General features: G+C 42.4%; 1 protein-coding gene across 1 annotated transcript; it reads left to right on the top strand.

The window, feature by feature from the left end:
* The first annotated feature begins 12903 nt into the window (after positions 1-12903).
* On the top strand, positions 12904-13797 carry Mc2r (melanocortin 2 receptor). The gene has a single exon (XM_042683712.1). The coding sequence runs from the start codon at positions 12904-12906 to the stop codon at positions 13795-13797; it is 894 nt and encodes a 297-aa protein (XP_042539646.1).
* Positions 13798-15421: the final 1624 nt, after the last annotated feature.

Raw genomic sequence — 15421 nt, 5'->3', positions numbered from 1 at the left:
TCTCATCACTGAAAGAAAAATGTTAACTAAAAAGTTTAGCCATGCCTCCATTTCCACATCCTCCCTTCGCATTCTTTCCCAAAGCACCTCCCTCCAAGTTTTACCTTCCCCAGCCGGCCTTGCTGCCACTCTCCTCACTGTGGCCTCTTCTCTACTGGGCCCTAGGCATCTCAGACCATATCATCCTCTGTCAAAAGCCCTACCACTTTCTTCCCATTCTCTGAGTGAAAGCTTAAAGGCTTAGCATGGCCTCTGCCTCATCATAAAAGGGGTCAATATAAGCACTTAACAGACAGACACATTGTAGATGTGTGTATATGTGTGTGTAGGGGGGTGTATGTGTGTGTGCGTGCGTGTGTGTTTGTGTGTGTGTGTGTGTGTGTGTATGTGTGTGTGTGTGTGGTGCCATGCACCCAGTACCTCATGCATGCTCGACAAGTGATCTACTATTTGTTCTATCATCCCTACCCCAAGCCATGCCCCAGTCTCCATGTTGTAAAGGTTGAGTGCCCACGTAGATCAAATACTATGAACCGTAACAGTGGCTGGCCCATGGGAAATACTCTATAAATCATTATTATTGCTGCTTGAAGAGTATATTTCAACAAGGTGTTTGTGAGTTACCTTCCAATTCCCAGGACTTTGTAAGCTGTCAAAACGACTTGACTATTCCAACCTGTCTTCACGTCTTTCCCCCTTCCAGTCCCCAACTCCACTTCCTAGGGCTCTTCTTTATCTCCTCCTCCCCTCTCCACCTCTTAGAGCTTTTCCATAAAGAAGACATCACACGGAGAGGGTGGTAGAGTTGCTCGAGTATAGCAGAGAAAAGGGATGCACTCAGGAGTCCCTTGCCTGCTTCCTAATATGTCTTTATCCACTCTATCTGTGGGGTAAGAGCTCTTGGCAGGATCTGCAGGAACTGTGGTGTTGGGGGTGTCCTGAATCTCCCTCAAAACCCCTATCTATTTACAAATTGGCTTTGAAATGCTCACAAACAAAATGCACTCTCCTACAGCTAAAATATCTCTTTTTTTGGGGAGGTCCGGTTGTGGGGTCTGAACTCTGGGCCTGGGCGCTGTCCCTCAGCTCTTCAGCTCAAGGTTAGCGCTCTACCACTTGAGCCACTTCTGGCTTTTTTCTTTTTGCTTATGTGGTGCTGAGGAATTGAACCCAGGGCCTCATGCATGCAAGGCGAGCGCTCTACCACTGAGCCACCTTCCCAGCCCTAAAATACCTCTTAAATGGCTGTTGTTTCACTAATTTGAATGGCCAGGTTATAATAAAAAGCACAGGCCTTAGTATAAGATTTCACAGTTTCCTGAGCAATTTCACAAACCTAATCCCCATTCATCCCTACAACAACCATCTCTAAGCAGAGAAATGTGAAGGGGAAAATGGAGATAGAGTTAGATCTACCAATGTTAGAACTTTAACCCATGTCTTCTGGTTACAAATCTTATGTCATTTCTACTCTGGTTCTTCCAAGAGATTCCTGCTCTTCCTTCTTGCAAAATTGTGGCATATGAGCCAAAAATTAAAAAAAAACCACACAAATAATAAAGAACTAAAATAGCAAAAGTTCCCTTGGAGAGCCTCCATGACTGAAATCTCTGTCTTCTGGCTAGAGCTGCCCAAATCTCCACGCAGACAGAGCCTCCTGTGGCTGGCCAGCCAGGCACTCCCAGTCCCTGCTATCTGCCTGATGTCCCCAGGACACTGTCACCAGTTTCCCAACTAGCTAATCAGAGCTACAGATCTTTAATAGAGGCACTGAAGATGCTGCAAATATAAAGACTGGGCACGTTGTCTCTTCGATGCCAGATAATATAAGCAGGGCTTTCCTCTAAGCAATGTCTCCCTTTTATATACTGCCCAAGCTATGTGGCTATACTGAGGGGCACAAGGCTGTGGCACACTTGATTTGAGATGTAGGGCATTTTTGCTGGGACTCTTGGGAGAGCCTGCTTCATTGCTAGGGTAGGTTAGGGAAAGTCACAGTATACACCTCTGTTTCCCTAATGAATGAACTCTCCTCTTTCTGTCCAAGTTCTTTTCAGACTACCCCAAATGTCCTCTAGTTTGGGATAAAACATTTTCTGGCTGACATGTTAAGAAATCACTACTAGTTTGGCCTCAGCCCCAAACCCCAGGTCCGTCCCCAAACTTGCCCCCTTTTAGGATGAAGCTGAGGATTAGCCTCAGGAATAGAGGCATACTTAGAAAGTACCTTGTTCTGGGTTCCACTTCCAGCATACTACCCCTCAAAAAAAATAATCAGATTAATGTGTCTGAAAACAAAAGTCGCCCTTCCCTGAGAGCTTTGGCAAACAGAAAATATCATTTGTACTTCAAATTGAATGATTTTGCTTTGAATAATGGTGCTATGGATCATAGTTTTTCTGTGACATTTTTACTCTGAGAACTGGCAGAATGTGAAGTCCTTGGATCTTTTACTTGGGGGGTGGTGTCTACTCTATTATGCACCCTTGAACACACAAGTCTCTGTTTCATTGTTTGGTCTTGTGAAAGACAGATAACTGGGTTATTTCCTTCTTTTTAAAAAGATAAATGAGTCAAATATTCATAAGTTTGCTGGCAAGCTTAAAACAAATTTTTCCAGAACCATTGCCTTAAAATTTCAGTTAATCCAATTCTTTGGTTCTAAAATAAATGCATTTAAAATGACATTAAAAAGAGCAAGATTACAACTCCACAATTTGCTATAATATCATTGCAACATTTGAAGCAACCTTGTCTGACTGAACCTAGGAAAATTATGTCTTAATCAGACTGTTCCTTTCTATGTCTCCAACTTCATATTATCAGAAATATGCAACTCATTTCATATGACATTTTTTCCAAGGTTATGAAAATAACTAACTGTCTCCCAGTGATGCATATGTTCCGGCCCTTCTTAGTCCAAGGTCCATTTACTTGCTTTTTTCTTCAACGCTCATTCATTCCCAGTCATCCTAGTTAGAAAGTTCCTGCTTTGGAGCTGAAGGTAAGTACATGTTCTACTGTTTCTCATATTCTTATGTGCTTTTAGGTCATGAATAGGAACAAATCTGAGAAAAGGTTCTATTCAGAATGCTTCTGAATAGCTCATCTTTTTAAATTATGGTCTTTCATCCTAGGAGTATATTTTGCTAATTAAATTATAACAAGACTATTATTTCATCAGAATTTATTAGTTTCTCTATTCATCTTTAAATTACCATTAAACTCTGTCCAAGGACTAGAGCAAGCTTTGTTGTTAGATGACATTATTGGTTGAAAAGAACTATGCCTCTTTTATTCCTTCCAGAAATAACTCTTTTTAACCAGGTTAACCTTTCTGTTATAAGAACAGGAGGGTTTTACTGCCAGAGGACCATGGTGCTGGCACATGACTGGCTCCCTGCATCTCAGAGATAATGTCTGAGCAACTCTACCATTGTTACACATGTGTGACCAGGATGGGACCACGCATGCTCACTTCTTTCTCATTGCTCAGTAGTCTCTAACTTTCTTGGGTTCTAGAATAAAATAAGAGTGAAAAACAATTCAGTTGCTGGTGATTCATAACTGACATTTTAAGCAATTCAGTTGCTGGTGACTCAGGGTGACATTTGAGGATAGTAGTTCAAAACCAGCCCAAGCAGAAAAATTCATGAGTCTCCTATCTCCAATTAACTAGAAGAAAAAGCCAGAAGTAGAAGCATGACTCAAGTGATAAAGTATCAGCCCTAAGCAAAAAAAGCTAAGAGACAGTGCCCAGGCCCTGGTTCAAGCCTCAGTACAGGCACACGCACATGCACACACACACACACACACACACACAATTAGAATGAAAAGCACATTCATTATCATATGCTCTTTCAAAATGCTCTGCAGTTAGAAAGTGCACATTCTCCATAGCTTTGAGAGGCATATGCCTTTGCTGTCTGGCCTCTGAGCTTTTTCTAAACAGCTATTGTTCACATTTTGGTTTTTCTATGCTGCTTTAAGATAATGTCCTTGTTCTTCTCCTAGAACTCAAACACACATTTTCATTCATGCATGTGTGTACATATACATGGGCATACATGCACACCTAGACACATACATACACACATACATATATACATACACACAAACACATGGAAAATCCAAAGGAGATAGAAATGGGAAATGCATAGGCAGAAGTGTAAGAACAAGGCCTTGAACTAGACTGGGAAGAGGGAAGTCCTCCTCCTCCCTCCCAGCAGGAGTGAGGTATTGCCACTCGTTCCTCTATAGATCCATGGACTAACTGAATCCTTATATATTGGCCTTTTGCAAGCAGAAGTCAGATTGAGGCCCTCAGGAGCCACACAGACAAGGACATACCTCCCAAGACAGCAATTTATACTAGCTCTTGCCTGAGAGCGAGGTCTGAGACGGGGCACAGGAGTGGCCCTAACTCTGCCTTTTGGAAAGCCTTGCGCTGGCAGTGAAGGCAGACAGGAACTAAGGCAGAGGATGGACAGCTTGGAAACAACCTTAACCCTTCAAGGCATGCTGTATGCCTCCCGACAGAGGAGGGGGTTTGTTTCAGCAGCAACATTAGGCAGCTTGTATTTCCAAAAAAAGTCACCTAGTCATCTCATTCATTTTTTTCTTTTCTTTTATGTGTTTTATTGTGAAAAATTCTGTACAGAGGGGTTACAGCTACATGAGCAAGGTAATGAGTACATTTCTTATCAAGCATTGTTACTCCTCCTTTGTTTTTCCCCTACCATCCTTTCCCTCCCCACCTCCTCAACCACATTCCCCTCCTCCCCACCCCTCCCCACTCCTGCCTAAATTGTAAAGTTCATTTCTCAACATAGCATCTTGTACATTAGGCACGTTTTCCAGCTAAATTCTTTTTGTTTCCAATCTAAATTCTTAGTCTAATTAAGTTATAATGAGATCTTTCTACTGAGTGTAAGCAGCACTATTTGGATGACCAAGACAGGGCTTATCCCAAGGAACTCAGCATCCACCCATGGTATCGCCTTATTAGCAATGTGGTTATAGAAATAGGAGCAGAGCCAAGTGCCAGTGGTGCTACCTGTAACCTAACTGGTTAGGTTACAAATGCCAGCCCAGGCAGAAAGTTCATTAAACTCTCATCTCTAATTAACCAGCAAAATGCTGTAAGTAGAGCTATGGCTCAAGTGGTAGCGTTCTTGCCTTGAGAGAAAAAGTGAGAGGTCCCGAGTTTAAGCCCCAGTACTGATACATGTACATGTATTTACACACTCTGTCTCTCTCTCTGTCTCTCTCTCTGTCTCTCTCTCTGTCTCTCTCTCTGTCTCTCTCTCTCTCTCTCTCTCTCACACACACACACACACACACAGGAGCAGAGCTATAAGATCACAATGAGCTTGGGTTCTTTTGGGATAGGAAGATAATTAAGTCTACACTGGGCATGAATGGTACTGAAGGGTTGACTGCCCTGAGCAAAGCCAGACACAGGCAAGACTCTGGCACAGATGGGAGCTAGGGGGCCCTGAGGGTAGGCATGGTAGGATGAGGAAAGCTTATTATGCCATCTTCAGGTGACTGTACATTGTTCTCTGTAAGAAGTTAGGGCATCAAAACTGAGAAGACTGAGTTCATGTCAACTCAAAGCTTTTACTAACTAAGCAAAGTTTTAGCAACCCACAGAAGACATGGCCCCTGGTATGGTGGGAAAAAACAGAATAGATGAAAAAGGTACTACAACAACCCAGGACTGACCGTGGAGGTAGCAAGGGGGCCTGGAACTCACTGCAATATTCCAGTTGGCTGATGATAAAGGTCACCAGATAGCAGAAAAGGAAGGATGTCACATTGAGTTCCATCTAGAAGAATCACCTTTGACCCTGGAAGGACCCGGGGCCCTCACCTAGTTTGTATAAGCAGAAAGCATACTCTTCTTGGCACTCTCATTTGCTCCTTGTCATTCCAACCTGGTTTCTAGTCCCACTGTGAACATCAAATAAAAAGCTATACTGTACGTAGAAATGCTCTGAAAAGTATACAATCCATAAACCTGCATGTATGACTCTACCTGTGACAAGAATGAGGCTTCTTCACTGGATGCTCATAAAGAATTTTTAAATAGTGCTTCTCAGATAATGATCTGTGCCCAGTACACAGACAGTCCTCTTTCCTGTAAGAACAAGGACATGAGCTAGTCACCATGACCTTGCTAGTAATCCAACCAGCAGTTGGCTTCTACAACTGCTAGTAATATGACTAGAAGGTCATACTTCGTTGGGCTTTTATTTCTTTCAACAAGATATTGATGGATAATATCTAGCCTAGGGGTGGTGGTGCAAACATAAAATTTTAGTATTTGGAAGACTGAGACCAGAAGATTATGATTTAGACTTCATTCTGGACAACATAGTGAGTGAGACCCTATCTCAATTGAAAAAACCACCAACCATCAAACAAAACATCTACAAGTCTTATTATGACGTTACTTTATTTCACTCAACACCAAAACAGCCTCAGACTCCCAGTTTCCCAGATCTGCTGGCTCCTCTTGGTGTCCAAGGCTGTTCCTAGTAACCAACATATGCTTCAGAGCTGACCTGTGGGCTGAAACCCATCAGCTTCTTTACTGACCAGCTTTCAGGAACAGCAGGAGAGCTTGGGCCTGGGGAAAGAAAGATTGAGCAACCTGTCGACTTGAGCAAGCTACCTAACTTTCTCAGAGTCATGCCTGTGATTCTAGCTACTCAGGAGGCTGAGTTCCAAGAATCTTGGTTGGAAGCCAGCCTGGGCAGAGAAATCTGTGAGAGTCTTTTCTTCAATTAGTCAGTTAAACGGCTGAAAGTGTGGGTATGGCTAAAGTGGTAGATCTCCAGCCTTGAGAGAAAAAGCCAATGGAGATCCTGAAGCCCTGAAAGAAAAAAACCCAAACAAACAGAATAACTATCTTGCTCTTCTAATTTTTGAATGGGTGGAAGAGAAGAAACTGGAAATAATATGATCCATACCTAATTGGAGTATTAAAAGACAATACTTTCCTGCTAAGAGCTTGAAGCCATGTCATCTACACCTCTTATGGCCTAGACTCCAGATAGCAATGACTTGTGCCAGCTTTACCTTCTCAACTGCAATTGGGGGACATAACAGTTTCCTATGTATGCCAGATTTCCAATGACTTGTAACCTAATATTGAGTTCTAGAGGTATTTAAAAACAGTGTCAATTCTAAAAAACAAAACAAAACAAAAACAATGTCAATTCTGTATCTGATTACTTGCATGAAAGCCCCTAGATAATAAAGTTTTCCTCTTCCCTTCCTCTCTCCTACAGACAATAACAGTCCATACACCTGACTTAAGGGCACGTGGGGATCCCACAGAGCATAGTACACAGACAGGGCTGGCTCTCAATACTCTGGAGAGGAGTCTAGAGCCAAAAGATGCTCAGGTGCCACCCATGTAATTGTAACCCCTCTGTACAGTATTTTCACAATAAAAAAAAAAGATGTCCAGGTGCTCTGAGGCATCCTAGGGTTCAGGTAGACAGGGCACTATTTCCCAAAGGTAGTGAGAACCAGAGCCAGGTAAAGCCAAGAAGGCTTTAAGGCATTCCTACAAAGAGATTCAGTTAGTTTAAAATGATGTCCATGGATGAAGAAAACAGATGTTGATGTTGTCTTTTAATTTCATGATAGTTGCTCACTTCACTAAGCCACTTACACACTCACGCTTTTTCAAAAGAGAGGAAATGGAGTCCTATTTTAGGGATAGAAATAGACTTGGAAGCCAAGAGTCTAGTGTTTTGTTTTTTATGAGAATGGTAAAAAGTTTGATGGTGTTGCTTCATCCAATAGAAATAAAGTTTGGGGAAGGATTGGGTGTCACTTTCCCCTGCCCCCTGGCTTCCATCATGTCCATGCTCTCTAGGCCTTGAGTCCTTGCTACTGTGGCTGGCCTTTTCCCTGCTAGCAGTGACATGCCCTCACTCTGGGGTTTCTTGCTTCAGGTTCTCAATCAAGTCAACTGCACCTGCCTGGGTTCCCTTCTGAGCGAATCTAGAGCACTACATATAAATCATAAATAATAGGTTTCCATGAACTAATATCTTCAGGGTAGAGGATTAGAGAGGCTAAAAAAGAAAGAACTCTCTGGAGACAGTGCTGTCATCTAAGAAGGCATCCAAGGAGTGGCAGGCTGACCCACAGACACACAAGGGTATATGGGACATCCAGACACCTCCACTGCTGAGCCCAGCATGGTTTGAGGTGACACTGTTGTAATAAGAAGCAGAGATGATGCAAAAAGACATTCAGCTGCCTCCCTGCCTGCCATGCCCACAGTATCTAGCAGGACACGAGTGGAAACATCCTCTGCACAGCTAGAACTAGCATTCCCCACGGGGCCCTGCTGGTTTCAGCTTCACACCTTCAGCCTCGGTGGAGATGCTAAGCTGCATCTCAGGCATGCTACAGGACATTCCTTGGCATCACTATGCATACCGAAATCCACAGCTCCTTAGATACAAGGATGTGATATAATCCATACACATCCATTTCACACTAAATCATCTCTAACGTGCAATATCAAACACAATGCAAACGCTGTGTAAATAGTTTAGGAATTGCATTACTTAAGAAATGATGACAACAAAAAAATCTGTCCGTGTTTAGTCTAGATACCATTTTTTAAAGTATTTTTGAGCTCAGTGTTGGTGGCTCATACCATCCTAGCTACTTAAGAGGCTGAGATCTGAGGATTGTGGCTCAAAGCCAACCTGGGGAGAAAAGTCTGAGACTCTGCTTTGCAACCTGAATATCTCACACATTTTTCTATGTAACATAGATCTAATGTAACCAATGTGAGTTTCTCACAAAGCAGTGATGAAAAGAACCATATTTCTTAATACTTGAAGTAATTAATTAAAGAACAGTTGTAAACTAAGCAAGGACAGTCTACTGTCTTTACCACTCAGTGCCACATGGTGTCGCTATTGAGAATTTCTTGTAACAGAATTTGGAGTCCAAGTGGCCAAGGCAAAGCCCTGGGGAGAACGTCTCATAGATCCGCTCTTGGATACTCTGGCACACTTTTGATCCCATAACGGCCCTCCTCAGGACACTGGCTCTGGCCAGGACTTGTTTTGACTCTACTTCCGCATTTCTCATAAAATATTCACCATCTCATTTCTTCCTAAAAGTAAGCATTCCCAGGGTTTGAGCAAATTCTTTGTTTTTGATGTTCAAAACTAAGAAGTCTAATTCTGACATCTTTTTTAAAGACAAAAAAGATGTCCCTCTGACTTTGAGAAAAACTTTCCTGGCTCTTACACAAAGGTCTCTTCATTTCTGTTGACCCAGGAGACATTTGGCCCACACAGGCTCCTATAAGAAAGCTGTTTTCTGGGGTCCACAGAACCTATGCTTCACCTTTCCTAAAAGATTGAAGGCTCCCACTACCAGGAAAGAAAAGGAAAGGAAAGGGAAAAGGAAAAGGAAAAGAAAGCAACATTCTGATCTCTTGTAGATAGAAGCATTATCTAATAACTCAAACGACCTCCACTAAAGCTTTAAGTCTCTAACATGTGGGGTAAAAAAACACTCGGCACCTCACACTTTTTACCTACTTTTCTAAACATATCTTTTTAGAAACACAAACTGCCAATTATTCAGATTATAGACATTATATACATTTTTCACACATCTGCAAATAATTATGGGGCACCTCAATAAGGGATTCAGCCTTCCAGGGCATCTGGGTCTGCTCCGGAGACAAGACACAACTATCTGTGTTGACCTTTCCCACGAGGACAGTAGGCCACACGGCAAGACTCAGGCAAGAACACAAATACACTGCAGGCCCTGGAGAACATGCTCTCTAGAACATGTGAGACGAGACGGTGAGCAGAGACATTCAGAAAATCTGATGGTGACTTTGAGCTTAAAGAAAGGTATGATGGATTTAAATAGGGAGAGGAGAGGTGAAAGAATTCCAGAGGAGGACAGTATTACAACAAACATGAAAGGCAAAAATAAGTGACGCATCCTTGAGCCAAGAAACTCATTCACAATGGAAAACACTGAAAGGCCAGAAAGAAAACAGCTTTCAGACAGATTTTATTTTATTTTTTCCTCTCGTGGGGCTTGAACTCAGGGTCTGGGCCCTGTCCCTGAGCTTCTTTTGCTCAAAACTAACACTCTATTACATGGGCTGGCTTTATTTCTGGGTAGTTTATTGGAGATAAGAGTCTCACGGCCTTTCCTGTTTGGGCTGGCTTTGAACCACAATCCTTAGATCTTAGTCTTCTAAGTAGCTAGGATTCCAGGTGTGAGCCACTGGCACCCAGCTCAGACAGATTTTAGAGAGCCTCCATGGCCATGTGGTTGAAATCTAGGACCATTGTACATGGTAGGCAAGCACTCTACCTCTGAGTTACACTCCACTCCCTTGATTTCTTGAGCCAGGATCTCACTATTTAACCCAGGCTTGCCTCACAGTCCTCCTGCCTCTGCCTCTACATGTTTTAAAAATGAAATTTTATTTTGAAAGCAGTGAAGATGAATTGTGTTTTGGTGGTGGTGGTGGTGGTATTTGAGAATCTCTCTGCCTATTTCTTTTGTTAATTGTGTAAGTTGCAAATTTAGTTTTTAGGTTTTTTTTTTAGTTTAATTTTATTTTATTTGTGAACATACTGTACAGAGGGGTTACAATTACATGAGCAGGATAATGCGTACATTTCTTACCAAGCATTGCAGCCTCCTCCTTTGTTTACCCTTCCCCTCCCTTCCCAGCCTCCCCCCTCCCCCCCAATCCCAATCCTTCTCCTTCCCCCCTCCTTCCCCTCCTTCCCCCCCCCCCCCCCCTGCACCGACGTTGTAAAGCTCGTTTTGGACATGACAACTTGTACTTCTCATTGTTGCAACAGGTCCACCTGTATCCTTAAACAACTGGTTTTTCCCCATCTCCTCCACAAGTTATACTGACATCAAATATAGTGAAAGCAGGGGTTTAGGTTTTTTTTTAATTGCCACATCATAAAAAGACTTCGTTACTCACCCATGGCAGCTGTGTGTGTTTATGAGGAGTAGGGAGATGGTGGCAGGCATGTGCGCTCTGTGTAGTGACTGGATCCAGTGATTGCACACGTACTGCCTCAAAGAAAAGTTTGTAAGAACATTCAGAATCTTTTCCTTCCAACTATTTTGAAATATACATTTTTTTACTTTAATCACGCTATGATGTAATAATTTATCAGAACTTATCCCTCCTGTCTAACTATTACCCATTAAAGTGCCCAGCCATTGACCAAACCTCCCCAGCTCAGTGTTCTATTGTTAACTTCTATGAAATTAACTCTTTTAGACTTCAGATGAGTGAGATCAATAGCTTTTATTAAGCCCGACTGTGTGCCAGGCTGTGGACAGGAAGAGTATGCAGTATCATAGGTAATCCAAAGCATGGTGTAAAAGCTTTATAAATTAAGAACCGTCTCCATTTACATATTTAGGAAGTTAACAAAGTGTTGGAGCATCTATATTTTTGGTGATATACTTTATTTCAGTGATTACTTATCTTAGATCACAACAAAAATTAACTTTTACAAAATGCTTTTGAATTTCTAGAATAAATATGCTATAGTAATACGCAGAAGATTACCTGTCCCTAAGTAAAATCAAGTCATTGTTTAATCTTTTGTTTTGTTCTCGTGCCCATATGGGGGCTTGAACACAGGACCAGGGCTTTGTCCCTGAGCTTTTTCACTCAAGGCTGGTGATTTACAACTTGAGCCACAGCTCCACTTCTGGTTTTCTGCTGGTTAATTGGAGATGAGTCTCTCAGATTGATCTGCTTTGAACTGCAGTCCTCAGATCTCAGCTTCTTAAGTAGCTAGCTAACAGCCACCAATGCTGGGCCATAGTTTAATCTTAATATATTCTTTCTCTCTGTGTGTGTATCTCTCTCTCTGTCTCTGTGTGTGTGTGTCTCCCTCTCTCTCTCTCCTCATCCTCTCTATCTCTCTCCTCATTCTGTCTCTCTGACTCCCACATATCCATATCTCTTTTCTCGTCCAAGAATTTTGGAACATTTCCAAGAGTATTCAAATGTTTTTAAGAGAAAGAAAAATGAGTAGACAAGTGGTGAGCCACAAGATATGTCATCACTAAAAACATAAACTCCCCCAGAGGCTGAGCACCATGGTAGGATCAGTTGTCTGGGATCAGATTTAACTTTAATACCTACAGTGAACACCAACTCTGTTCTTGGAATATATCCAGCACTTTTCCCAGAAAAATGTGTCACTTCTTTGGAATACAGTAAAACCAGACAGCAGTTCTTGGTAACCGATGGAGGTAGAGTCACCATTTCCACAGCTGGCATTTTTATCTTCCTTTGCATCCTACCATCTAATTAGAAGAAAATCAATACCTACTTGGTGGTGCATATACAATTTTAGATTTTTATATATGGATATATTAATAAGTTCAATAATGTGTGTTTTTATGGTATGTTTTCATGGTACAGGCACACACCAGTACTGGGGCTTGAACCCAGGGCCTAGGCACTGTCCCTTAATTTTTTCACTCAAGAATGGCACTTTGTCATTTGAACCACCCTTCCACTTCATGCTATTTGGTGGGGATAGGTGTTAATTGAAGAAAAGAGTCTCACAAACCTTTCTGCCCAGGATGGCTTCAAACCACAATCCTCAGATTTCAGCCTCCTGAGTAGCAAGGATCCCAAGTGTGAGCCATCAGTGCCTAGCTTGTAGCCTATTTTTCAATGAGTATATTTTTATATTCTCTTTTAGGCAGATGAGTGATTTTAACCTCAGATCTCCAGCAAGTACTACAAAGAAGTAAACATCCTTGAAGAACCACTGGAGCTTTCTGTGAGGTCAACTCCAGGTACCATCCCTGTCTCTACGCCAAGCAAGAAAAATGAGGCATGTTATCAATCCATATGAAAACATCAATGACACAGCAAGGAACAACTCCGACTGCCCTCGTGTGCTTTTGCCAGAAGAGCTATTTTTCACCATCTCCATCATTGGAGTTGTGGAGAATCTCATCATCCTGCTGGCCGTGATGAGGAACAAGAATCTCCAGGCTCCCGTGTACTTTTTCATCTGTAGCCTGGCCATTTCTGACATGTTGGGTAGCCTGTACAAGATCTTGGAAAATATCCTGATCATATTTAGAAACATGGGCTATCTCAAGCCTCGTGGCAATTTTGAAACCATAGCCGATGACATCATAGACTCCATGTTCATTCTCTCTCTTCTTGGCTCCATCTTCAGCCTGTCTGTGATTGCTGCTGACCGCTACATCACCATCTTCCATGCCCTGCAGTACCACAGCATCGTGACCATGCGCCGCACTGTCATTACCCTGTCGGTCATCTGGACTTTCTGTATAGGGAGTGGCATCACCATGGTGATCTTCTCCCATCACATCCCCACAGTGCTCACCTTCACATCACTGTTCCCTCTGATGCTGGTCTTTATCCTGTGCCTCTACGTTCATATGTTCTTACTGGCTCGCTCCCATGCAAGGAAGATCTCTACCCTTTCCAGGGCCAACATGAAAGGGGCCATCACACTCACCATTCTTCTTGGGGTCTTCATCTTCTGCTGGGCTCCTTTTGTCCTCCATGTCCTCTTGATGACCTTCTGCCCAAGTAACCCTTACTGTGCCTGTTACATGTCTCTCTTCCAGGTGAACGGCATGCTGATCATGTGTAATGCGGTCATTGACCCCTTTATATATGCCTTTCGGAGCCCAGAGCTCAGAAATGCATTCACAAAGATGATCTTCTGCAGTAAGTACAGGTAGAAGTATTGAGCCCTGATTTTAGGATCCATGAGGATTGGCAAGGATTGGAATAGCATAACATCCTAACAAACGTTATTGCTGTTGCTTTCCTTTCCTTCCTCAAAGGGTGGAGAGGGTGATCCAATCACTTACCATTGCTAAGTAACTAGGGAGATAAAGTGAAGTACTAAAAAGAAGCATATGTTATAAAGTACACAGGAGAATTTGGGGCTAAGGTAAACACTTGTTTATCTCTGGATATTGACAAGCCTGTCCTGAGAGGCTTTTCCAAGTTGGAGGCCACTGCAACTGAACTCTGGAAGGCAAAACACCAGGCATGTGTGTTAGTGAGCTTTCCATTACTGCCAAATAAACCAAATTAAAGAAGAAAGTTTTATTTTGTTTCGCAGTTTCTGAGGTATCTGAAGGTCAATTGGCCCTTTGGCTTTGAACCTGTGGTAAGGTAGCACACTGTGGCAGGAGCACATGGTAAGGAAAACTGCTTACCTCAAGGCAGCCCAGAAGCAGAAAGAAAAAGAGAGTGAGAACAGAGAGACAGACAGACACTGAGATCTACAATCCCCTTTGACAGCACAACCTGGATAACCTAATATCTCCCACCAGGCTCCACCTCCTCAAGATTCTTCCACTTCTTAATAATACTGTGCTAGAGACAGAGCCTTTCATATGTGGGCCTAAGCCACAGCGACAAGTAACTCCTCTACCACAGCTAATTTGCCTGTCTCCCACAATCACACAGAGTTCTTGTTCCCCCTTCCACTCCCCTGCCACCTGATGAATGGATGGTAAACCATTTCAAATCTTGGAAGTAGAGTATAAATTATAAATGTCAAATAATGGGCTTTGAGTTTTCAATGATACATAAATCTCATATATGAAAATCATTCAGTATTGGATTGACTTTAAAATACATTCTTGTTGGAAGTGAAGCTGTAGCTGAATTGGTAGAGCACTAACCTTGAGCAAAAACATCTCAGGGACAGGTCCCAGGCCTGAGCTCAAGCCCCAAGATTGGCACAAAAAAATTAAAATTAGCTAGATGCCTGTTGCTTGTAACTGTAATCCTAGCAACTCGGAAGGCTGAGATCTGAGGATTGTGGTTCAAAGCCAGCCTGACTAGGAAAACCTATAGATGCTCAAGTTAACTACCAAAAAGCCAAAAACGGTGTTGTGGCTCAAAGTGATAGAGCTGCGGGACAGTTTCAAGGCCCTGAATTCAAGTCCCAGGACCAGTACTGCATATTTTTTTTCCTTTTTTTCTGGCTCTATCCCCTCATGCTTCAGAAGCACACATTTCACAAGAGGAAATAAAATTTTAATCTATTTGGTTTCTAAGCAAGTATACATAAAAGCTAGGACAAACTATGACTGTTTGAAGCAGAAAGTATGACCAACCTTTGTGTCTGTCCAAATGTGAAAGGATAGACTTCCAATATGCAATATGTATTTTATTCAATAAGAAAGAAGGCATATAGAGTGACACAGAGAAAGAGAAACAGAGCCAGAGAGACAGAGACAGAGATAGCGATGATCATGTTTTTAGATTATGAGAAAGTCAAGACCAAACAACAGTCCAAGCAACAGGCTAAAGACCCAGTCGAGACCCAGGTAGAATCTCCATATC

Source organism: Dipodomys spectabilis, unplaced genomic scaffold (assembly GCF_019054845.1).
Source record: "Dipodomys spectabilis isolate Male_0828 unplaced genomic scaffold, ASM1905484v1 ptg000083l, whole genome shotgun sequence".
Lineage (NCBI taxonomy): Eukaryota > Metazoa > Chordata > Mammalia > Rodentia > Heteromyidae > Dipodomys > Dipodomys spectabilis.
The sequence above is the reverse complement of the archived record's forward strand: the minus strand, read 5'-3'. Positions and strand labels throughout refer to the sequence as shown.